We start from the raw sequence: 26,435 nt of genomic DNA, 5'->3' as shown, positions 1-26,435 counted from the left end.
AGCCTAGTCAAGCTGGGACTCATTTATTGCAAGTGTTCCAAAGCTTATAAAGGCACCTGGAACCGCCCCCCCCCCAACCCCAGGGTGTATCTTAAGAATGGTCACGTGCTGATCATGCACTCCTCAGCAGTGCAGAAGTATTCTTCAGACTTTCAAAGCAAGCCAGGCCCCGCCCCCAGTACCTTCCTTTCCGACCTATGCAAGGTGGAGCTTTTAGGTCCCCACAAATATATAATATACTTTGTGGATCTGAAGTTATAACTTCTAAAGCTCCCAGAATACTAACAGGTGGCTTTCCCCCCAGCAACTTCTGTTTGAAAACTTCTTGGCACATAAAAGATATTGTTTTGCACAATGCCTAATTAAAATCCAAGTGAGGATGACCTGTCAGATGTGTCTCTGAAAAATCTATCCTGATGTATATTGTGTCAGTTACTTTTGCTGTTGCTGTAACAAAATACCCTGACAAAAGAAACTTAAGGGTTTATCTGGCTTGTGTACAATCCATCATGGCGAGGAGTCCTGGTGGCAATAGCTGATGCAGCTCCTCAGTGTACATCTGCAGTCAGGAGGAAAACTGAATGCTGGGCACTCGGCTCAGTCTCCTTTCACACAGTCCAGGAGCCACGCCTGGGGAATGGTGCTGCCCCCTTCTAGGGTAGGTCTTCCCACAGCAGTTAAACCTAATTAAGAAAATCCCTCACAAGCATGCCAGAGGTTTTCTCTCCTAGGTTCTTCTACACCCTCTCAGACTGCTCAGTTAAGTCTTCCACATACTGAAAGGGAGTTGGACCCTGTGCAGCTGGAAAAGGGCTGAAGAACATCTTTTTTTTGGGAACAACAAACAGGTAGTTGCTTAAATCACACATTAGTTGACGACTGTAGATGGACTGAAACTCTGGTGTTTGAATTAAAACTAGGATGAAATAAATAATTATAAAATTTGGATTTTGAAATATTTTGATAACATTAAGAATTTTCTAATGATTCTCAACAGGGACTGTCCTTTATTATTCACCATTTATCTTTCTGATGTGATCTGTTTATTTTTCATAAATGCATATAAGGTGTTTTGATCAAATCCACACATACTCCCTCCCCTCCAACTCCTCCCATATCTCCCCATCACTTTTTTTCTGACAACTTTATGTACTCTCCTTTTTTTTTAATGGGGCTTTTTGCTACTCTAACATCCCACCCTCTGAAGAGGTAACCCTAAAATCTTTTAGGGATTAAATAAGACCTCCTATGATGCTATTAATGAGTCCCCTGACGGGAAATGTGCCACCAGGTTGGAAGCTGGAGCATCACTGGAATGACTTTTTAAAAAATTATTTATTTAATAACCACATAATTAGAAGCATTTCATTACAACAGCACTGACATAGTCAATAATAGTTTTCAGAGCAAAGATGCATCTCTTTCAAAATTGGCTGTAATTTTTAGGTCACAGTGTTGAATTAATACATTGTTGTACCCAGTATAAACCCTATAAGACATAAAATTGAATGAGGTTTTAATCTTTAAAAAAGATCTCCATTTAATTTTAAAATATACTCTTTCATACAGAAAAACTCATTTTAATGCAACTAACACTTAGATGTTTGCACATGCATCTCTAATCTCTATGTATCTGATTATAACTAGTCACAGTTGGTTACTTTCTGAGATCCTTGGCACCTGACCATGGCTATAAAGTTATCAGGTAGATTTCAATGATAATGTTTTTCACTGCTACTAATTAACATGAAGCAAATTTTTATGCTTCTTCCTCAAATATAAATCATTTTTATTTATTGATTTTTTTGTGTATTTCACACAGAACATTCCAAACAATGTTATTCATCTATATACCCACGTCCCAAATGGTACCCTCCCATAGCTTCCCCCCGCCCCCCCAGGGCTGATATACTCTGTCATCCTGGTTACTGTGCACTGTGTTATCAGTGCCCCCAGCCATTCCCCAGTGCTAGTGCATCCGCTGAGTCTAGTTAGCTTCTCTAGAGTTCCTTATTTTAGGAAGATCAGCTCTTCCTCATCTAGCAGCAATCAGTTGCCAACACTCCGTTAGATAACATTAGGGTCTGCAGTGTTACTAAGGGAGATATGGATTAAAAATGGGGTTACCTTAATGGGAGGGTGAGGGAGGGCTATACAAAGAACCTTGGGGATAAAGGGAAAGAAGTAGCTCAAGAGGTGGAACCATAGGAAAAGGGTATTATTAAGAGAGAAATGGGAAAAATGGGGGCATTTTAAATGGGGAAACCATGGTGCAAGGGCTAGACAATGAGAGAGAGAAATAATGCTAGCTAGTTAAAAAAAAAAAACCTAAACAAGATGGAACCATATTAGTCCAACAATCTACTGACAAATTATACAATTATACACACAACTAGCTCAAGGAACATAATATATGTCTAGTCAAGGTTTATCTGAGAACGTTTGGTTTTTGCCCAAGCTTTATCTATATAGCATATGGTAATTAAAAGTTCCAGACTGGTGGAACTAACCTTCTTGGATGTTTAACAGCCATACTTTGAGGCCTATACTAATCTGGTCAGAGGAACTTGAAGAACACTTTTTGCTCCTTGCCCTCCAAGGTTGACTAAGTTTCAGGGGACTATGAGCGTCTCTCAAAATGTCCTGTAACTGTGTGAGTTACCTGTCCTCTTGATCAAGGAGGCCATGGAGACCCCACCAGATAGTCTTGAACAAGTGTCCAGTCTACAAAGAGGAGGGTCAACACAGAGAAACATTTCCTCCATGCTTCCAATTGAAGCTAGCCATGGTTGAGCAGGATCTTTGACTTATGTTCACTTAGGCGGAACTGGTAAAAGAAAGGAGCCAGGGGCTCCTCCCAAGCCCATGTGACCCCTGAGGAACAGATCCTCAAACAACCTTAAGAGTAAAAATAAATTGGTTTATTTGGGCCAACTGTATGGTCTTAAACACCCAAAAGGAAAGTATAACCAAAGATTAAAGTGATCAACAATTCTTTAAGAGTCCATGTATATAGCTGAAGGCTATATAACAAGAAACAGTGCCAGGCAGGAGATACCTTCCACCAATGTAATGTGATCGTTGAATAAGTATCTCCCATAGGCTCCCATAGGCACCACCACTGGGTGGTGCTGTTTTTGGAGGTTTAGGAGGTATAGACTTGCTGGAGGAAGCAGGTCCCTGGGGGCAGGCTTTGAAAGTTCAGAGCCCTGTCCCATTTCCAGTTATTCTCTCTGTTTTCTGTGCCTGCTTGAAGATGTGAGTTCTCACATGCCTCCTGCCATGCCTCCCTGCAGTGATGAACTCATCCCTCTGGAACTGTAAGCCCAATAAACTGTTCTTTATATAAGTTGCCTTGGTGTTTTATCACAGCCACAGAAAATTAACTAATACATGTAATAATGTTAATAAGTATTTTCTAATTCACTTCTTAGTTTGAACATTTGAACTGAACTGTTAGCCTGTATTTCAATCGTTACAAGTATATCATCCTATATATTTTGCTGTTTCCTCAAATCCACGATGCCTGCCCAGCCTGAACTCATCAGCTCTGTCTTCTTATAAATCCCCTTCCCTCTGCAGTGGTCCATTTATAGAGAGTTGTTTGGAACTTAGTCTTCAGATCCTTTGCCTTCTTTATTCTCCCTGAATGTTGATGGTGCTTCTCCATCTCACAGGCAGTCCTTTGCCTGGGAGCATCTGCAACCTGTATCCCAGCAGCCCCCTCTCTCATTGCCTTCCTGTCCACTTCTCCCTGCAGGATATTTATCTGTGTGCCCTGAGAATTGACAGGACAGGTAGTAGAAGAGGAGCAGAGCTCATAAGAGCTTAGTTCTGGTTCCAGCTCCACTTGGCTAGCTAGGTGAGGTAGAACGGCCAGTTTCAGTCTCACTGTTCTTGTCTGTATTGCATTCTGTATGTGTCCTGTCTGTCTCATCATGTTTGAAATATGTGAGAATTCAGTTTAAAACTCGATTGATTAGAGGCCCCACAAATCTGTCTTCTCTGTAGAGTCCCATTCCCTTTTGTATCAAGTCCAACATCAGCCAATGTCCTTCGCTTCATCCTGTTGAAGGCTTTCTCACACCAACATAAGTGCTTATCAAGCTGCTTCCTAAACCCTCCAGGCTCTTTCCTTAGCTTTTAGCCTCTGACCATGCCCCTTTCACCCTTCAGCTTTCCACTTTCCCAGAGTGACATTAGCAGAACAAAGCCTTCCAGACCAGAAGGGCTTTATCATGTTCAGTTGTGTTTACCATGATTTGAAAATCTCAAAATGAGTTTCACTGAATAAAATTGGAATACTTCACCATGTAAAATTAGATCTTCTAGGAGATCAGGATGGTCTAATTGATAAAGTGTTGGATCCACAAGAATGGAGACGAGTTGAGATCCCCCAGCACTCCTGGTATGACAGTGGGGTATAGGCGTGATGATGAGGTATAGACATGACAATGCTCATCTCTAACCCCAGTGCTGGGGAGGCACAGATAGGTCAAACCCTGGAGCTCACTGACCTGCTAGCCAGCCAAACCAAATCGGTGAGCTTCAGGTTCCCTGAAAGAGCTTGTCTTAAGAAATAAGGTGGAGAGTGATTGAGAAAGACACCCAAGTTGACCTCTGGACTCCACATGCATGCATAGAACATATACACATGCAAACACATGTATGCATGCACACACCCATATTAACACCACACACACACCGACACAGACACACACATGTACACACACACACACACACACACACACACACACACACACAGTATCATCCTTGGGGAGATTCTGAGTTAAAATCCAGCACTGATCTCTTCAGTTTATAACTAATTCCCTTGCTGTCCAAGAACTCCAAAACACAGAAACGGGCCCTGGCAAGTTGTGTATCTGCTCTAACTCCCACAAAGGCCGCACCGCATGTCCATCAGCCACGGGGGTTATGTGTTGACCTTGCATTCCCCGAGTTAGCTGTGCCATCAAGACATTTCTCCTTCCTGTTAAAGATGATCTGTATCCTGACCAGGGTGGCTTAACTTTTCTAGATTTTTCAAATAAAAGTTGGCACTATGGTTTTCCTGTGAGGCTAGGGGTTGGTAAAAAAAAAAAAAAAAAAAAAAAAAAAATTGTAGTTACCAAGATAGGCTTGTTTCTCAATAAAGTTGTTTAGAAATGGTCAAATTTATTCAGTAGTATCTATTTCTTATTACAATTATATAACAAAGAAAATAGCTTTTTCACTAACAACTTCCACTAAATATGTTATAATAGAATATTATCACTTTGATGTGAACTGATATGTAAATGTCTGCTTATTAGAAATATCAAAATGGCATTGTGATATTTATCCTTCCTGCTATTAAACACACTTTAATACATTGTCTAATTTTTTTTCTAAACATCCCCAAATGACTGGAGCTGCCTAGTTAAGCATGGAAGACTTTCTAGACATTAGGAGCCAGTGAGATGGCTTTATGGGTAAAGCGCTTGCCATGCAAGTGTTATCACCTGAATCCAAATACCCCAGAACCCACATAAAGCCAGGATCTCATGTGCATTCGTAATCCAGTGTTCCTATAGTGAGATGGGATATAGATGGGAGAATCCTTGGAAGCTAGAGGCTGGCCAGCCTGGTGTCCATCACGGTGAACAAGACCCTGTCTCAAAGCAAGGTGCAGGTGAGGGTCAATATTCAGTGTTGTCCTCTGACCTCACACAAGGACAGGACATGTCTAACAAGTTTTGCTACAGTAATGTTGGCATTGATATCAGTAGTGTGAAAATTCTAATGTTTCATTTGTGTCTTAGTTACTTTTCTGCTGCTGTGATAAAACACCGTGACCAAGGGAACCTATAAAGGAAGAGTTTGAGCTTGTTTCCACGGGAATTCCACGGGAATCCATCATGGCCGAGAGGCATGTTGGCAGGAGGTGGCTGGAGCTGGAAGAAAAAGCAGTCTCACATGTTCAGGGAGGTACAGGGAGCAGAGAGCAACTGGAGATCCTGCAGGGCTTAAGAGCTATCTAAGCCCATCCCCAGTGACATGTTTCCTCCAGCAAGGTCCCCACATAGGCATGAGGTCCAGGGGGATGTAAAGCCATTCTGCTACCCTGAGTGTGTGTATGCCACTGCAAGACTGTGGAAGTCAGAGGACAACTTGTGGGAGTCGGTTGTCCCCTACCATTTAACACTGGGGATCAAATTCAGGTCATCAGCCTTGGAAGTCAAATACCTTTGCGCACTGTACCATTTCAGCCCCACTTTTTCATTTACCTCAGGATTCCATGTGGTTCTGCATGGTACGGTTAATCTCTCCTTCATTTAAAGTTTTCAAAATCATTTTTCATTTTTTGACAGTAATTTTGGTTTTCAAAAAACTTTGCTGAGGATATAGATTAGTGGTATAGTACTTGCTAGCATGCACAGCCCTGCATTCAATCTCTGGTACCCCAAAATAGTGCATTAAAATGCTGTTAGATTAATTACTATTTTTTTAATTTGGGGGGTATTTTTATTTTATGTGGATGAGTGTATTGCCTATATGTAGGCAAGTGCATCATGTCATGCAATGCTCATGGAGGCCTGAATAGGGCATCAGATCCCCTGGAACTTGATTTATAGATGATGGCTACCTACCATGTGGGTGTTAGGAACCCAACCCAGGTCCTCTGCAAGAGCAGCCAGTCTCTTAATCACTGAGCCATCTCTCCAGCTCCATTACTAAGGTTTTAGATTCTTCTTTAAATTTGTGCTTAGAGCAAATGCCTCCCTTGCCTCACCCTAATTCTGGCCCTGGAAAATTTAGCAAGTTCCTTCAAAAAAATAATGCTCCAGATGTTCACAACCACTACAATGCTTCTTTAAGATTCATTTTTATTATGTGTGTGTGTGTATAATAGTATGTATACATGTGTGGGTGCCATATATCCTAGAAGAGGGTGCCATATATCCTATACCTGGAGTTACAGGTGGTTGTGAACCACCTGATTGGAATCCTGATATTTGGGGAAAAAAAATCTCCTTATCACAGAGTGTGTTAGAATCATAGGTGTGATTTCTTGTCGTATCCACAAGTCTTATTCACGTTCAAGAATATGATATTGTATCAGCCTGATGGATTCTACCTAATGGATTTATTAAAGTCTGTATTTTATGGCTCTTTAACACCTGAATATCTGAGTTATGGTTCTCTTCATTGCTTTATTTCCTTATGTGGGATTAATCTCAGATTTTATGTGTTTTATAGTTTTTATTAAATATTAAACATCGTAGGTAGAGATTGAAATAAGTACTGTCAGAAGTTTATTTAGGGGCAGTTTAGAAGCTCTAATCGGGAATTGAATGGGATTTGGGTTTTGTAGTAGTTTGTCCTTTGCAGGGTCATGAGTTATTACTATAATGTTGTTGCTTTGAGTTAATGAAGGAACTGACTTCCCAGAGAATTTTCTTAGTATTATTGCCACTCTTCCACGTTCTGAGACATTTGTACATGCATTTGCCACAGAGGAGGCCTCCCTCCATGTTCCTGTCCCTGCTTTCAGGAAGGGGTTGTTGGATCATTAACACTAGGCACATGATGGAAGCAAGCTGGGACCTTCTGTTGTCCAGCCTTGTTCTTAGGCAGGTAGTTTCTATCCTGGTTTCAGAAGTGGGACTTCTCAGTACTCCCACCCATCCACCTTCTGGAAGCAAGACTAGTTGAACTTGGCTGTGACGTGGTGCTTAACTGGCTGGTCTTAGGACTGCTAGTTGATCTTGATTAGGACTGTGGTGCCTGACTAATGAATCTTGGTTAGGAATATGGTACCTGACTAGATGATCTTGGTTAGGACTGTGGTGCCTGACTACTTCATCTTGGTTAGGACTGTTGTGCATGACTAGTTAATTGATCTTGGTTAGGACTGTTGTAACTGACTAGTTGATCTTGGTTAGGCTTGTGATGTTTTATTAGTTGACCCTGGTTAGGACACTTGGTTTTTAAGACTTTGTCAGTTTTCTTCTTAGATACTGTTACCTTTAGTACAGTACCACTAGCTCTCTGCTGTTCCAAATGTAAAACTATTTGTATTTCTCATTTCTTTTTACTTATATTTGTTATTACACTTTTGTTCATTTCATACAATAGTTCTCAATCAAATCAAGACCCCCTCCCCCTTCATATTCCTTATTACCCCACACTGGACTTCATGTATTCTGCCACACATATTAAGTTCCATCTGGTCAAGCATTTTACCTGGTTGTCCTTCTGCGCAAGTTCATCCACTGGAGTCTATTCATCCTATCTAGAGATCTTAAGGAAAGTCAGCAGCAATCTGTCTCTGAGAGTCTCAGGATAGGGCTGGCCCACCACCCATTTCCCTCGCTCCTCACTGGGCTCTTGTCTGATTGAGTTGGCATGGGACTTTATGCTTGATGCCACCATTGCCACAAGTTCACACGAGCAAGCTTCCAGTGGCCTGAAAGCCTCTCTTTCCCTATGTTCATGGACCAACCCTGGCTCTTACGATCTTTCTACCCCCTCTTCCACAATGGTCCCTGAGCCATGGGTGGGTGAGGTTTAATATAGGAGTCCTATCCAAGGACACACACTCTTCAGTCTCTTATTCTCTAAAACTTAGCCAGTTGTGGCCTTTTGTGTATATCACACTCTGTTATATAAGGAAGCTTTGCTAGTGGGAGTTGAGGGATGCACTGCTATTCTTGACACCCCTATTCCACTATGTTCTATGAGCTTCAGATGTAGAGGTTTCACTGTGGATATGTCATCTGGGGCTGGGCTTCTCTCAGATGTATATTCTCTGTATGTGACCAGTTGTGGAACTCTGTAGTAGCCTCCATCTGTTGCGAAAAGAAGCTTCGATGAGTGGTATACTGTATACTTGTCTATAAATATAAAGATCCATATTTATCATATGGTAAATGGGTGCACTATTATAAATGCTATTTGTAAGATAAGTACACAGTACAAGAAGTTGGGTGCACTTGAACTCTGGTGGGAGGAGGGAGGTTGGACGGGGAGAGAGGACAGACAAATGGATCATGGGTAGTGTGGGAAGACAGAGGGAATTGTGTTGGCTTGGGAACTCCCTGAGAAATACACATATGCTATCTGAACATCAGTGTATGTGTATACCTGGGGGCTGTACGGCAAGGAGCGCAGTGCCATACAGGAGAGACCGCCCTCTGAGTGGTGGATCAGCACAGTTCAAGAGACTCCCAAAATAACAAAGGCTATTGTTGGAGTCCTTGGTTATCTCCCAGAACTTGAAGGTAAAACCCTACTGCTGAAAACAGATAATAATTCGAGCACAAGACTTGAAGCAATGGAGCAGGAACTGACCTGGAAGCCTTTCCCCTGAAGACTAGCTCTCATAATTCTAGTGTGCAAGCTGCTAAGGGAGAAAATCGATCAATGGTCCAACCCAGTCCTAAAGCTGAATAAACATAATGACTAACTAGGACAGCAAACTACCTCTATTGGTGCAGTGGTGGCACTGTTATTTAGGGGGTACTCAACAGCTATTTAATTGGACTTAAAACCATTTCAATGGGAGTGAACTCATGGGCGACACTGGAAAGGTCATAGATCCTAGAGAAAAACCTATCGCTGTCATATCTCTACAGAAAAGACATTTCTTACCATATGTTTCTCCTTTCTTGTTGAATGTTTGAGATTAAGTTTGCTTGGTTGCCCTGAATAGTTCTCTGATATGCAAAGAAAAGCTATGGTGTTTTGACAATGGTGTAGAGTCTCTGTTTTTATTCTTGTGGCTAGGATGAAAGTGATAGTTTTTGAACTTTTTATTTCTTAGGTAGAAGCAGGAGTATAGAGATGAAATAAATGTAATTTTGCTTGTTAAACTGCCATGGCCAGGTATTGTGATGAGTGATTTAGAAATGTTCTTTCTCAACTCCACAGCAACCAGCAATGTCAAGTCTCAATATTACTCTTTTCACTTTGCAACAGGTTTTTTTTTTTTTTCAAAGAGGCCATAGGTATCAGCCTGAATAAGGATTTACTACTTAGCTGTGCTTGACTCTGAATCTCCAAATCTGTTTTTCGATTACTTATTGTTACCTTTGGAGCTAAAAAGCCTAGAGTAAAGTAGAAAAGTTTATACAAATGGTCCTCTATCAGTATTATAAATGGTATTTGTAAGATAAATACACAGTACAAGAAATAAAAAAGGAGTTTTCCAAACTGAGAGTAATGTCTACTCAAGGTTATAATTTCTAGAATAATTAATCATAGCTGGGCCTAGATGGTGTGGCTGTTGGCTTCTTTTGAATGCCTTCCTATTAATATTAGGCGGTCCCACAACAAAATTTGCTGCATCGTTTCTCAGCCTCTCTCTGTGTCAGGTCACAGCCCTGTTTTCTGCTCTTTTCCTGAGATTCAAATTGGAAAGAAGAAATTCATGGATTCCATTTTCTGAGACGAGGGGACAGTCCAGGAGACACACCGCTTTCACACAGTAAGCACTTTGTCCCTCGTTCAGTACTGCTGTTGAAAGCAGTGGTGTGTATGTCAATTGCTGGTGGGCTGTGCCTTTGGGGTAGATCACCAACAAAAAGGAGGTAATTTATTTTGACAGCTTTTCCTTCAGACCTGTATCTCTGTCTTTTTTCTTTGGGAAACTAGAATCTCTTCTGTGAATTATCTACTTCTCATTTATAAATTTACTTTTTGTTTCATTGAGCCAGAATGGTTTCTGTTGATTATAATTAGGAGTCCTCCCGAAACAGGGGCAATCCAATTAGAGGAAATTATTTACAAAACTTTAAAGGAAAGGACAGAAAAGATGCTGGAAACCAGATTTGTGATAATTTTGTGTTTTTATTGTGGAAAGTAGGTGAGGAAATAATTGGAGATGTTGATCTCATAGAATAGACATACAGACTCATAGAATAGACAATAAGATGTCTTAATTAGGAGGTGATGGGATCATATTTGTGTTTGAGGAAAATCACTCCAGTGGCCATGTAGGGAATGGGCCAGAGGGGAGATGAAAGTGAGACAGGAAGCAGGAGCTCCTCAGGAGATCACTGTAACAGTGAGAAACTGTGTCTCTAAGCCAGTGAGGATCACGCCACAGTGTAAAGAGATATTTAGGAGACACAAGGAAATAAAGATGCCGCTTAATTAGAGATGAGTATAATGAAGAAAATGGGTTCTATAATGAATCATGTTTGTGATTCAGGTGATTGGATAAATGTTTTTCTCTCACTGAAAAGGAGATGCAAGAGTGGAGGTGTTCTAGCTTGTTTCTCCATTGCTATAACAAAATACTCTGACCAGAACCAAGTTGAGGAGGAAAGGGTATATTCGGCTTACATTTCCTGGGGGTCACAGTTCATTTTTGAGAGAGCCCAAGGTAGGAACTCAGGGCAGGAACCTGGATGCAGGAGCTGGAGCACAGGCCATGGAAGAATGCTGCTGACTGGCTTGCTCCCCTGGCCTGTGCTCAACCTACTTTCTTATACATGGCAGGCCCACTTGCCCAGGGGTGGCACCTCCCACAGTGGGCTGGGCCCTCCCACATCATTCAATAATCAAGAACATGCCCCACAGACATGGCCTCAGACCAGTCCAATGGAGGCAATTCCCCAGTTGAGGACCCCCAACCCGGGTATGTCAAGTTGACACCGAAGCTATCCAGCACAGGGGATGATGCAGAGAAACATGATGAGTTTGACATATTTCACTCGAGAACTGAAACAGAGAGAGCAAACAATTGAATCTGTGAAACTGGAGAAGACAGTAGAAATTTCTTTGTTAGTAATTTTCAGGTGGCTGTAGATGTCTAATAGGCAATAGGAAGATCAAGGTATTCCTGGTGGACTATGTGCTATGAGAGGAAAGGGGGAAAAAAGACAACCCTGAATTGGGAGAGGTTTGGTGGGCAGAAATGGAAACATAAAACTGATTAAGAAGGCATAGAGGATTGGGGGAAGAATAGCATCATCCATGCTAATACATAAAGTACTTCAAGTATTAGTGGGGAAATGGTATCATCCTTGCAAATACATGAAGAGCTCCCATATTTAAAATGTTTATTTAACTTGGCTACACTGTATTTATTAGTGATCTTTGAAAGAACATTTTGGTGAATTGATCACGTCAATCAATGGAGCTAAATAGCAGATTCAAGGTCATTCTCTTCAATAACTACCTGTAGGGTATGAAGTCAAAGATAGAAGTTGGCCATTATCCAAGGGAAGATGAGACAAGGGGTCATCGGTCTGCTGTGTGTCTCTCTGCTCTGGGGTGCTTCACCAGAGAAGACCACTCAAAGTTTTGCCAAATGAAAGTCGTTGCTGGCCAGGGCTACTACACAAGGGTGCTGGAACCCAAGTGTGTAGCCCTGAGCCATCTCTAAGCTTTTATACAGAGAAACCATAACCAGGGAAGAAAAGTTTAGGTTCCCAAGCTTACAGGTGCAAAGCCTCCTTAACAATTTCTATTGTATTAAGCAACAATTACTATTTTGCAGAAGCAAGCCAAGCATAACCTACAGAAGCCATAAATATGCCGTTAGCAGATGCTTTTCAGGACATTCTGGCCTGTTTCCAAGACAACCAGGGTCCAGCTGACTTGTGTTCCCATACCCTGGGCCAACTGCCTGATAATTTCAGAGACTAGAGGCAGCCTAAACTTTAACATGGCCAGCTGCTATGGTCAAGAAGGTGCCCTATTACACCTTGTCATGAGTGACTTAAGGAACGTACAGACAGAAATCAATGGAAAGTTGAGGAAGCATAAGGTCAGGGGTAAAGTAAAGCCTCTATACTGACCTTACTCAGAACCACGACTGAACTTAGGAGGTGCTAGATAGACAAGTCCAACTCCAAAGTTCTTAGTGAATGTGTGGAAATGACAGAGAAGTTGGTAAACAACACGGACAAGCATTAGTCTGCCTTAATAGTATGGTTAGATGGATAGATGACTTACACACTTCTTTTTTATTACTGTATTTTTTAAAAAAGATTTTCTTTTTAAATTTTATGCATACAAGTGTTTTTATTAAGTGCACCACGTGCAATCCGGGTATCTGCAGAGGCCATAAGAGGGCACCAGATTCTCTGGAACTGGAGTCAAGACTGGATGTTAGCCACCAAGTGGATGCTGGAAACTCAAACTGGGTCTCCTACAAGAGTAGCTAATGCTCTTAACCACTGAGCTGTCTCTCTAGCTCCTGTTTTTCTGTTTTTTTATTTATTTATTTATTTATTTATTTATTTTTATTTATTTTTATTTTTTTAGACAAGGTCTTGCTATATATAACCTAGGCTGGCCTGGAACTTGCTATGTAGCCTGAGCTGGCCTCACTCTCACAAGCCTTTACCTTCAGTACTAGGGTTCCAGGTGTGAGTTACCATGTCTGGGAGTAACATACGCTTCTTTTGAAAATTAATTTAAACTGTGTGTGTGTGTGTGTGTGTGTGTGTGTGTGTGTATGTGTGCAGGTGCACACTGATAGGTATGTGTGAATGCAGGCATATGTGCTGCAGCTTGCATTCATGTAGAGGTCAGAGGACAACTCTTGGGAGTTGAGTCTCTCCTTTCTCCTTGGGTTCTAGAGATTGAACACAGGTTGTCAGGTTTGCATAGGCACTTTTACCTGCTGAGTCATTTCACCAGCTCAATGACATATGCTTCTACAGAAAGATCTTTTGGTGATTTATTTTTATTATTTTAAATTATGTGTAAATGTGTATTTGTGCACGTGCATTCAGGTACCCACAGAGGCCAGAGGCCCTGAATTCCCCTGGAGCTACCAGAGTTCATGTAGTTGTGACTGACCTGACACAGGTGCTAGGAACTAAGTTCAGGGTCTCTGCAAGAGCCGTACGTATGTGTTCTTAACTGCTGAGACATCGCTCCAGTTCCCAAAGAGTATTTTATGTGTGGGAATAGAGTCATAATTTCAAGGCTTGCCATTCCTTTTCCATATGTATGTGTGGTACATGGAGTGATGGGGAGGGTTTGAGTCAGTGGTTAAGAGCACTTGCTACTCTTCCAGAGGACTCAGATTTGGTTTCTACCACCTATGTCTGGAAGCTCACAACTGCCTACGATTCCAACTCAACGGGATTCAGTCTCCTCTTCTAGCCTCCAGGGGCACTTGCACTCACATATACACACCCACACACAGACACACATGCATAATAAAATAATAAATAAAAATTCACATTCATAAATGAAAAAAATCTTTTTTAAAAAAGTGTTACCATTGTCACGGAAGCTGAGTCCTGATGGGTTTGGAGCCACCTGCTCTGATGCTGGACAGAATATGATGGGCTGTATGTCTCTGAGGAACCCCAGGCAGGTGGAATTAATTGATCTCAAGCTTTAGAAGTTTGAAATAGCACCAGATTTAGATGTACAAAGGATTAAGTCAATTTCTAAATGGAGCAAGGTATGGACTAAATTGTTTTCAAGTCTGTGTTTGTTTAAAACATGTTGAAAGCATGGGGGACTGAAGAGATGGCTCCAAGGTTAAGAGCACTGACTGCTCTTGCAAAGGACCCAGGTTCAAGTCTCAGCACTGTCATGGCAGCTAACAATTGTCCATCACTCCAGTTCCAGGAGATCCAATGCCCTCTTTTTGACCTCCATGAGTGAACTTAACACACATGCGGTCAATACACTCATACACATAAAATAAACTTTAAAAAATGTTGAAAGCATTTACATTAATTTCAGGATTTTAGCATCAAAGAACTGGCAGGCAGTTTTACACAGGCAATGATCACTAACTTTTTAGCACCAACTCAAACATAGAACTGAGAATATTCTACTTGACTCCTTCCTTGAAGGCAATCACAGTGCCAGCCTGTGCCATGTAGAAACTTTAAATATAGTATGCTGATCACGGAAGAATAGGCAAAGTATTGCACACCTAATAGTATAATAACCAGAAGCCGAACATTCCTGCTGTCTTCAAAACCCTTTGGCTTGGGGCTGGAGGGTTGACTAAGTAGTTAAGAGCACTTCCTGGTCTTCTAGAGGACCAAAGTTTGGTTCTTGGTACCCAAGTCAGATGGCTCACATCCAACTGTAACACCAGCTCCAGAGGATCCAACACCCTCTTCTGGACTCTGTGGGCAGTGCACTGATTTGCACATACCCTCATGAGCACATATTTAAAAAATAAAAATAAAATCTTGGGCTGCAGACATGACTCAGCAATTAAGAACACTGGCTGCTCTTGTAGAGGACCCAGGTTTAGTTCCCAGCACCCACATGGTGGCTAACAACCATCCATTACTCCAGTTCCAAGGGCTCTGACTCCCTCTTCTGTCCTCCACAGACATTGCTTACACATGTGGTGCACTTGTATACATGCAGGCAAAGCATACACATAAAATTAAAATAAAATAAATTTCAAAAGTAAATAGTAAAACCTTAAAAAGCAAATCCTTTGGCCACGTGGGGGAATCTTGGCCTCTCCATCAGCCTTCTGTTTCTTCAGTCTCCGTTGCTTTATCTTTCATTTGTCTGTGTTATTTTCCGCATCTTTCTCTTCGACTTCAAAGGAAATAACGTCAATGCGAAACTAGTAAATAAACAGGCTTTTCTTGGTTCGCAGAAAGCAATTTAGTTCTTTTATCTGAGATAAAATGTCTAGCTCTCATCTCTTCTAATAGCTCATCATCATCTTTGCATAAAATAGCTCTGTTTTGAAAAAGACTACATGTTTCATTTGCTTAGAAAACGCACGGACGAATCACAGACTCTGTTTGCCTTTGCTTTCACAAATAATAAGATTATAGTCTGTGGGACCATCTGAGCCCTAAGCCCTTTTGTGAATGTGCATGAAGCACACACTTTGGGACACCATTATAGTGATGAACACGAAGCAGGTGAATCCACACACTTTGTCTTCTCACGCACTCTCCAGGGAATCACTTTTAGTCTGGTTTTCATTCTTGTCATCACCACCTTGGTATTGTAACATGGAATATTCTGTTTTCTGAGAAAAAAAAACTTGAACATTTTTCATTGATACTGACTTATTACATAAAGTTGGGTTTATACGCTGACAAATATTGAACACGTACTATGCACTTTTCTTAGGAAGCAAAATGAATGGATATTCTATAGTGGGGAAGCCAGGGAGCACATGGGTAAAATATATGTAGGAACCGAAACAAGTATAGTGTTCTGGCATTTCAGTGCCTCTCTTTAGCTCTTCCTCTGTGTCACTGTAGATGGAGTACCTGGCTAAGGAAGGTTCAAAGCTGTTTTTGCCTGATGTATTCAACATCAGTAAATGACCTTTCTTGTTTAGTGACTGAGTTTTTCAACTTTCTGCGATCAAATATTTTAAGTTTTTTTAAGTTTAAAGTTTCAAAATTTATTATTACTGTGTATGTGCATGCATGTGAGTGCATCTGTGTCACAGAATACATGTGGAGGTCAGAGGACAATTTTGTGGTATCAGTTCTCTCCTTCTATCTTTAGGTGAGTTCTGGGGACTGAACTCAGGTCCTTAGGCTTAAATGGCAAGCACCTTTGCCCAATGAGCCATCTTGCGGTCTTAACTTTAAGATGTTTTAAAAATGACTTTTCCAAGTTTAATAATAATTCAGTAATTAGGACTCCCTAGAACTGTTCTTTTATACTGAATTAAAACTTTTTTCTTGCAAAACTCGTTGCTTTAAGAAATATAACTCTTAAGCCATAACATAAATCTACTCCAAAGATTAAACGAAAGCTATCTGAAAAGTATACCTAAAAGTCAAGCCAAGTCCTTGCTCTGAGTTGCTCAGTTTTGTGACAATTTTATGGCTGAGCAGATGGTGCTAAAGCTAAGAATAATGTATACAGACACTTCTTATCTGATCGGGAATTTATTAAATTGCTTCAGGAAGTGCTTTTGTTACTACCAATCCCACTGCCCCACACACTTTACGTACTGTATAAATTGTTTTTGCATGATCTTAAAAGAAAGAAGAAAAAGAAAATTTATCAAATCATCTTTCATGTTTCTTTTTAGCCACTTTTCCAGTGACACTGAAAATCTCATGAAGTCAGCCAGCCTCAGTCTTCATTTGACCCACTCTACACTCAACATACACCTTAAGAACTATTGAGGAGGGCCTGGAGAGATGGCTCAGTGGTTAAGAGCACTGACTGCTCTTGCAGAGGACCTGGGTTCGATTCCCAGCACCCACATGGTGGCTACAAACTGTCCTTAACTCCAGTTCCAGGGTAATCCGAAGCTCTCTTCTGACCTCTGCTGCATTGCACGACACGGGTGCACTCACATACATGCAGGCAATACATTCATACATATATTAAAAAGAACTATTAAGCAGGCAATATGTCTGCTTCTACATAATTAAATTAATTCAATTCAGTTCATTATTTCATTCAACAAGTATTTATTAAGCACCTACAATATGCCAGGCACTGTGCTGGGTGCTGGGAATACAACTGTGAACAAGATAGACACAGTCCCTGCCCTCAAGGAGCTTACAGTCTAGTAGTTTTACAGACAAATACACAGGCAATTACAGTGCGGTATGGTGAGTGCCGTGATGGGTAAGAAACATTAAGGATGGCACCTAACTCTTTTTCATAGGTGGGGGGTGGTGGGTAGTCATGGAAATAGTCCCAGGATAATTAAAATTCAATTTGAGTGGTGAAGGATGGGTGGAAGTCAGCCAGGTAGAGACAGAGAAGAGTTTTACAGACTGAAGAAAGGGTGGATGCAGTGTTCCATGTGTTGCTGTGGAGGTTCATTTGCTGGTTGAGAGGTTGGGTAGGAGTGACAGAATTTTTGAAGAGACCAGCAAGGGGCCAGGTCTGGAGGGAATCGTTTGCTCAAGAACTTGGAATTGCTTTTGCCCGAGGGACAGTGCATACATGTGTTCTAAGGATTACACTTTCAGTGAAGCAGAGATTGAATGGGGATTGTAAGCACTGAGGGCAGGAAATCAGTCCTCTGCCTCCTCCAGCTTAGCTACCAGGGCTTAATACCCTGTGCTCTCAACAGGTCACCCTGATGCACACATCTGTCACACAAGTCAATGACAAATGGTGTGGCTTTGTGAGCTGCTCACCCACAGCCTCTTACACCTTCTCTTCCTGTGAAAACTCAACTTATCCTTCAAGCCCACACTTTGGGTATCATCCTAACTTGTGCTTTCAGCCAAGATCCCTAAACCATGATTTTTATAATCTGCATTGTAATACTCATTCATCATTCCAAATGATCCAGACCTTTCGAATCATAACAAAGTGTATTTTTTAAAATAAAAATGGGTTTTCTTTTCTTCAAAACTTGCAGATATAAACAAGGACTGGTCTTTTAGCTATGGTCTACTCCAAACTATTAGTGTCTTCAAAGGATTTAAATGGAAAAATAGGAATGAGAGGAAAATCCCAAGAGACAATTTTACACAGCAAAACACAGTCAAGTAAAATTTCCACACGTGGTTACAGGGTATGTTGCTGTTAGGACAGACTCAAAGACTCCATCTTTGACAATTAATTTGTTAACAAATGAGCCAAAGATCTGTAAAAGAGGGAATGCTTAATCTGTGGAAATAGCAAGGCCTAGCCACATTGTTTAGCATGGCCTGTCTCTTGACTTCTACACTCCTGTGTAGAGTCTTACAGTTTCTCAAACCAAAGTGAGAATCATAGGAAAAAACTTTTAAGCTTTGTAGATACAGTAAGAACAGCTGTTTTATTCTTTTTGGTGGGTACAAAAACCACACTTTTGTACACGGAACAAGATTATAAATAATATCGAGAACATGAGTGACCCGTAGTCTTTTGGGAGTCTACATTGCTGATGGATGGTTTCATATCAACATTTTCTTCACTTAGTTTCATTTTTGTTCCTGATAGACAATCTGTGAACCAACTTGTGTAACAGAGTGAAGGTTACAGGAAACAAGATGATCAACTTTTATATAAAAAAGTCTCTAACGTTTATTACAGTGATGACATTTGTTTTAATCAATTATTGCAATGTATCGTTCCCTAAGATGGTTAGAAAAAAGAATTGTGTTTCCTCTACTGGATTTACATCAGTTAAAAAGCAAGCATGTATCAGTATTGGTTTTCTCCAAAGTAAGTGTAAATACTTCCTTTAAATTTTGTTTTGTTTTTTTTTTCACAGGATTTACATGTTTATTATTTTCTTATCACATTTTAGTGACGGGTTGTGTCGGCCGCAGAGTCTTCCCACTACATGGGTGTGCTGGAGACACAGGTTAGCAGGTTCGTTGACCTCTATTAACTATTTAATTCCTTTCTGTGGTGACGAAGAGCGTTCTGAGCAAGAACTTCATAGTTTAATGCGCAAAGTCTGATTAGTTTTTAAGTCCACTCAAGTGAAATTTGTTGCTGTTAATACACCCATCCCAGCTGCCCCCCCACTCCCCCCCCCAAAAAAAACGCCCCATAAATTGTGAGTTTTCCTGATACAAAATCCGAGTCTGCTTTTCTGAGCTGGTCTCATGCACAGGTTGCTGTCCGGCGGCTTTCCACTTTCAAAGGATTGGTTTAGCCAAGACCCTGCTGGGCCCATCCATCCCTCAGGGCTGCGTTTCCATCAGTCACCAACACAGTTTAATTAAGGCACTCAATTATTTTTTTGGTTTTTATGGTAGGTCCGATGCAATGACAGCCAACCCCGAACTTCGTCTAATTGCAGTTCCTGTGTGTACCGCCTTGGGGCAGTCCGGCGTGAGCACGCGGCCGTTTTCTCCCACACTCCCGGTGATGGATAACCTGGCTTTGTTTCTTATGGCTTCGGAAAATGTCAGCTGGGTTGCATGGAAAGGAAACAGAGAGGGTGCGGAGTGTTACGATATTTCTGTTTCTTCAACAAAACAAGACACACCAAACACCAAAATGTCGATAATTAGACATCTGCATTTTTTTCCCATATACATTTTTGGTAATAGGCAAATTAGAAAAATTAATCAGCCTAGAGTTTTAGGTCCTATGTTTCAAAGCTTTAAGATCATAAAATCAAGGATTTTTTTAACAAATCTGGGTAGGGGACATCTTTTAGCTGGTCTCTATACCCTAGCACTTTCAATAGCACTTAAAAGCTCCTTTGGGGTAGACATTCTTTAAATCATGGTATCTTCTTGTTAGAGAATGTCTTCTTTATAGGGAAGGATTCAACCCTTAAATTATGACAAATTGCCTGAACCAGCTTATATATAAACTTGCTGTTGTCCTCACACAGGTCTATTCACAAGCACTTTCATTCATTCACACGAGTTACAGACACGACTCAGAACAGCACAGTTAGTGACAGAGTTGACTGCATGCCTAGTGTAAAAAAGTAAGGCTCACATGAAGAATTATGCTTTATGAATGGAAAAGGTGTGTGGAAAGGGAGGAATGTTTGAAAATGTACTGAACAGGATGGTCACTGTGGCTCCTCTCATGCTGAGGGGATGATGGTCAGGTCTCTGAACTCATTAAATTCCTGTCTCCTGACTTCTCAGGTGGCAGAAAACAATATTACATAGAGGGAAATCAGGAACTTCCATCATGTAAACCTAATTACTGTTCATTTACTGCCTGAAAATTCCTTCTAGTAAAGAAATTCTAATGCTAACTCAAGAGGAAAACAAAGGAAATGTTTTTGAAGTTTTGTTACAACTTAGATCTCAACTTTCCTACAACTCCTAATGTGTTTAATTCTTAACTGTGATTTTAAGTTTATATAATTCTTTAGGAAATTGATCTGCTTTAGAATTTTAATGTTTTGCTAATTTTATGTTAAAGTAATAAAACTTGTTATTGTATTACTAGCTGTCAGAGCAAAAATGCATAGACATCAGTTACCCTGAAACATCAAAAAGTTGAAGTCAAATTGCGATTGCTATCATAGTGATGATTAAAAAAACAAAGGTGAATATGACAGCTCTGTTTTAATAAGCAGTCTCAAAAATCAATGCATATTTTTATAATGAGGACTCAGGTTATGGCCTTTTAGAAACATTGATAGCTTTTATGTTTAGAAAAAAATTGTCATATAATGAGGATTTTAGGGGAAACGACACTCATGCTTGGCTATCTCCCATTAGCCCCTTGAAATAAAAATCTCCTTTAAAATTAATGTGTGTGTATGTGTGTGTGTGTGTGTGTGTGTGTGTGTGTGTGTGTGCATGCATGTGAACATCAAGGGACAATTTGCAAGAGTATATTCTCTTTTTCCACCATGTGGGTCTTGGGGATTGAACTCAGGTTGTCAGGCTTGGTGACAAGTGCTTTTACATGCTGAGCCATCTTGCTGGCCCCAAACTTCTGAGGTTTGGGGGCATTGAATAGGCACTCAGTGCATATGTGTTCAGTGGATAAATATCTGGATATGGAATGATGTGTTTTCCCTCATCGTAAAGAGAACTGTTAGGATAAAATTCCACTAAATTCTATCCTGTTAAGTGAAACTACACATAGAAGAGAGCATTTTGTTGAATATAAACTGCAGGTTAAAAAATAAGCATATTGCGCACTGTTTTAAATTGAACAGAAGCCGAGTCTCAGTATCCCAGTGAAGAAGCTGGCAATGGAGCAAGTCAGTTCAGTGTGGACATGTGACAGGATCTTCATCAAAGCCCTCACTCACATGGCAGAGTCTCACCAACGAACTCAGAAGGGGACTGGGCTTGCTTTGACAAATGAGACTCTTGCGAGGTCATTAGAGTGTGTCTGCTTTGATATGGATATAAACAAAAAGCCAGCAAAAACAGTATCGCTTGCATCAGGAAAACATGACAAAAATGTTTCATTTAAGAACTACAAGCCAGGATTTGGGATCGGACTTGCTGGATAACATACGTAATCATTATTTTCATTGTTATGTGTTTTCTCTCTTTTTCTTTTCAGGTTTATTTATTTTATATGTATGAATGTTTTGCCTGCATGCATGTCTATGTACCACATGCATCCCTGGTGTCCAAGGAACACAGAAGAGGGTATCAGATCCCTTGGAACTGGAGTCACAGCTGGTTGTGAGCTGCCATGTAGTTGCTGGGAACTGAATCTGGGTCCTCTGTAAGAGTAGCAAGTGCTCTTAACCACTGAGCCCTCTCTCCAGCCTTGTTATGTGTTTTCAATGAATGGTTCCGGATAAAACCTGTTCGTAGGTATCAAGCTGTATGGAACTTGCTAGCTTGAACACTGGTATTTTACCATGAACTTCCAGAGAATAATTTTGGGGCAATTTAGCTTAAAGTAATAAGAAAAAAGAAATACTTATGAGTCTAAGCCAAGCCAACATTTAACCAGACTTTTACTTTATGTGTGTGCATGCATGCCTGCATGTGTGTGTGTGTGTGTGTGTGTGTGTGTGTGTGTGTGTCAGTGTCTGTGTCTGTGTCTGTGTTCCTTGTCTGTGGAGGCCAGAAGAGGGCACTGGATCCCATGGAGATGAAGTTACAAGTGGTAGTTGTGAGCTGCCATATATGGGTGCTGGGTTTATGTGTATAAGTGTATTTCCAGAATGCATGTAAGTGCATCTGTGTTGGGCAGTGCCCATGGAGGTCAGAAGAGGGCACTGGATCTCACCATGTGGGTGCTGGGAACTGAGCCTGGGTTCTCTGCAAGCATAGCCAGTGCTCTTAACTGCCAAGCCCCTCCCCTAGTCATACTTTTAAGCACATCTATGTAGTAAAGGTTTCAGATTTTCTTTTGGTGATTCTGGGCATTATCTAATTTAATGATAATTATAGTCAATAGACTTCCCCCTTTCTTTTGAGACAGAATGTCTCTTTATAGTCTCAGTTGGCCTGGAGTTCATGATGTAGCCTAAGCTGGCCTCAAATTTACAGCAATCCTCTGTCTCAGCCTTTCAATGCTGGGATTTTGAACATGTGTGACCACTTCAGGCTCAACAGAGTTTTTGGATTTATTAACCTTTTTATATTTTTTTATGTGTATAAGTGTCTTGCTTGCCTGCTTGGACATGTGTGCAAACCCACAGAGGCCAGAAGAGGGCACTGGATCTCCCTGGAACTGCAGTTATTATCAGTTGTTAGCTGTCATGTGGGTGCTGGGAATGGAGGGTCCTTTGGAACAGCAGCCAAACCTAACTACTTGGCCATTTCTTCAAGTCAATAGAGTTTTGAAAGGAAAAAAAGAAAAATCAATATGACAGTAAAATAAAAACTGTTTACTTGCAAATCTTCTCTATGGTACAGATTATTTTACTTACTCTGAATGCCACTGTTTTTAAATAAAAGTTAGGTGGATACAAATGCTTTGCTTTCATTTAAATGTATTGTTTTAAAAGTTCAAATTTATCCTTAAAGGTGATTTATATGGGAGGTTTTGCCTTCAAAAACATTATGATATGTGAGTTCTATGCACCTAACCTGGGAATTGTATATATATAAATATATATGTGTATATATATAAAACAATTTCCAAGACTTTTCTATCACATGGAATTCATTAGCATTTCTTTGTAAAATTGGAGCATGATTCTTTCTTTCCTTTGCATCTCCATTCTTGGATTGAGCTATTGGCTGGAATGAACAAGAAAGTTAGTTTTAGTGAACTAGTACCAAAACGAATATTTAAAATCTATTCTAAGATTCACATCAGAATGGATTATAAATAATGCTATGAAACAGGTCAGATATTATTTTCCTCTGTTTGGAAAAGCTCTCTTCAACTCTGAAGACATTAAGGTGAAGACACTTCCTCATTGTCAAAATACCTTGACATTGTCTTAGTTTGAAGAATTCCAGGAACTTTCTCCTAAACCTCCAACTATGTTAGAAGATGTGCTTGTCATGTTTTTATCTGAGTGAACTGAGGATTTAGTTTTTAATGGTTTTCACAAAGCTGGAAAAGAACCATTTGGAATTGCTATTATGCACTGTACTCAGTCATAGTTTCTAGATGGTGGGGAAAGGCAGTTAGATATTGATTGCCAGGGGTGACTTTGTTCTTTTCAGAAGCTTGTGAATACTTCAACAGATTCTATACCAATAAATATCAAAATCAAGCACATTTATCTGGAATAACTGCAGACCTACATATTAAAATTACATGTGTTGTTTTAGGTGCATTAAGCACTGGCTATCTCTTGAAGATTCAAAACTCATGTATCATGTAATCAGAATGAACAGCCTATTTGCTAGACTATTATATATAATTTTAGAAAGTGATGTTTTTAGAGCTCTGATTTTTAGAAGAGCAATACTAAATCCATTCAGGCTTTATTTTAAAACCACTTTCAGTTATTAAAGGAAAGAAGAAGTGAACATTTAGATGCTGAAAAATATAACCTACATCAGTATCTCCCTGAATGCATACAGTTTTTACTGTGGCATGAGGAGAGGATGTATGCCGGGCTGATGAGGCTTGTTTAAAAGCAACTGAAATGGAAAAATGGAAAAAAGTGCATAACAACTCACTGCCACACTTCATTTCTCTGCATCCTTCCTATATAACACATAGACTACCAGGGTCTTTGGTGGAGAAAGTGCCGAATTGTCTAAAATGCCTATCCACCTCGGTGATAATTGAACATAAAAGTTGAATCTCATTAATAAATGTGTATTGTAGTTAAAATTCTAGCAATCATCCCTGTCTGCCAGACTGTCTCAGGGACACTCTTAAATGAACTAACAGCAGAGATTTGTGGTTTAGAAATATAGAAAGATAGCCAAAGGAATTGGATTAGGAGCTAAAATCAATCGTGTCTCTACTATATGTTGGAGCTTTTATATGTATTATTTCTTTAGAAAAAAATATAACATCAAAAACAGGCAACTCTCTAGGTTTTTGATAATTTAAAACATGTTTTGTTCTTATTTGTTTAAAATTTATCCTAAACGTAGGTCGTTACAGAAATTTGCCTGGTCTGTGTATAGGAAATTCCAGATCTAATTTCCAATTTTCCCTAAATTTCAGGGAAATCATGCTGTTTAAATAATTTTGTGGAACAATTCTAACTTGTTTTTGTCTGACTCTTGCAATGCAGATATCTATTGGCAACATAAAGTTTCAAACAGAACTTCTGCAGCCAAAGAAAACGGGACCACAGTGCACGCACCAAAGATTTCAAAAATAGAAAGCTCTAATTAGAAGCAAGCAATATCACCACTGGACAGACAGGTCACAACACTGAGTTCACAGGATGCATTCCCCCACTCGCTGGCGTAGGCCCTAAGTCCTACCCCTAAATTTTAATACTTTCGGTTCCATATACGTTGTAACCTTCTCTATAGGTTGCTAAATTGTGGGTATTCTGCGAGGAAGTTGGGTTAAAAGTCTGTGCACTCTTTGACACCTTCATTCTCTTCGCCTCTGCCCTGGACTTGTAGCAGAACTCTATCAAAGCCACTAGCATTGCCAAGCCCAAGCCGCCAACCAGAATGTAGAAGACGCCTGCGACGTTGCTTAGGCTCAAGGCACTCGTCTTGTCCTAGGGAGGATAAAGACACTTCGGTTAACTGTGGGAATGTCACACCCAAAGGTCAAAGAACACATGAGACCCAAATAGCCAATTAAAGTAAATGCTTAATTTAGCTAGGAATTATTTACAAGTATAAGTCATGGATACAGGTTTATGAATTTAAACATAAAGCTCTTGGGAGAGGAGAAATTATGATTACCGATAAATTACATGTAATTAAATTCTATATAATCTAAACATTTTGTCATTACTAAATAAAAAATGAAAACCACTATCTATACATAACCATAAATAAACATTCATATATTCACATAGGGAGGCAGAAGTGGGCTTATTCTAGAATTTGAAAATGATACGTTTAAAATATAGTTATATGGGAAGGGGGATATTTGGGCTTTACATCCTTTAAAATACAATTCTAGTATTTAAGATTTCTCTTGAATAAACAGAACTCCATATTTCCTACTTTTGGAATTAGTGGTCTTTAAGTTACAAATGTCACATTTTAGTCAATATTAATTTAGCAAGAATATTCAAATAATATATTAGGATACACATCTTTTGCTTTTTTAGTTGTGTCTATAGGGCAAATCTCATGGAGGTTAATTTTGCATATGGTATATACTACTTAGCAACAACCATAAATGCATAATTTTAGGTAATTTTAAATTTTATTTAATTGAGATAGGGTCTCATATAGCTTGGGCTGGCTCACTAGGGAGCTGAGGCTGGCCTTGACTCCTGATCCTCCTCCTGTAATCCCCTCAAGGATTACAGCTACATATCACCACTCTTGGTTACTTAGATGCCCTTTTGAAGTTCATTTTTTAAAAAATTCACAAATTGCGTGCTGGATTGAGAAACTATTATGTGGACAGATTTATAATTATTTTTACTAATTGAAAAGTAAAATTCCATTCCCATTTAAAATGCCTAATCAGTTAAGATTTTAGTCATACCGTAGTTCAGAACTGTACTACACATATTACCTTATTATAATTCTGGAACTAGTCTAGCAGATCATTAGAAG

General features: G+C 40.0%; 1 protein-coding gene across 7 annotated transcripts in view; it reads right to left on the bottom strand.

Annotated features, from left to right (window-relative positions):
* Window positions 1-19,117: 19,117 nt before the first annotated feature.
* The window catches only part of Gria4 (glutamate ionotropic receptor AMPA type subunit 4), a 420,313-nt gene continuing 412,995 nt past the window's right edge, over window positions 19,118-26,435 (bottom strand). For 2 of the 7 annotated variants that reach the window (XM_008829686.3, XM_008829687.3), the window contains exons 16-17: window positions 25,183-25,414; window positions 19,118-19,781 (exon numbers count right to left, since the gene is read on the bottom strand). In XM_008829686.3, coding sequence (XP_008827908.1) covers window positions 19,660-19,781; window positions 25,183-25,414 — 354 coding nt within the window. In that variant the 3' untranslated portion in view covers window positions 19,118-19,659. Of the gene's footprint in view, window positions 19,782-25,166; window positions 25,415-26,435 lie in introns of all 7 variants that reach the window. The other 5 variants (XM_008829690.3, XM_008829689.3, XM_008829691.3 and 2 more) reach the window with 3 other exon arrangements.

Source organism: Nannospalax galili, unplaced genomic scaffold (genome assembly GCF_000622305.1).
Source record: "Nannospalax galili isolate Female #2095 unplaced genomic scaffold, S.galili_v1.0 scaffold854, whole genome shotgun sequence".
In the NCBI taxonomy this organism is placed as follows: Eukaryota; Metazoa; Chordata; class Mammalia; order Rodentia; family Spalacidae; genus Nannospalax; species Nannospalax galili.
The sequence above is the reverse complement of the archived record's forward strand: the minus strand, read 5'-3'. Positions and strand labels throughout refer to the sequence as shown.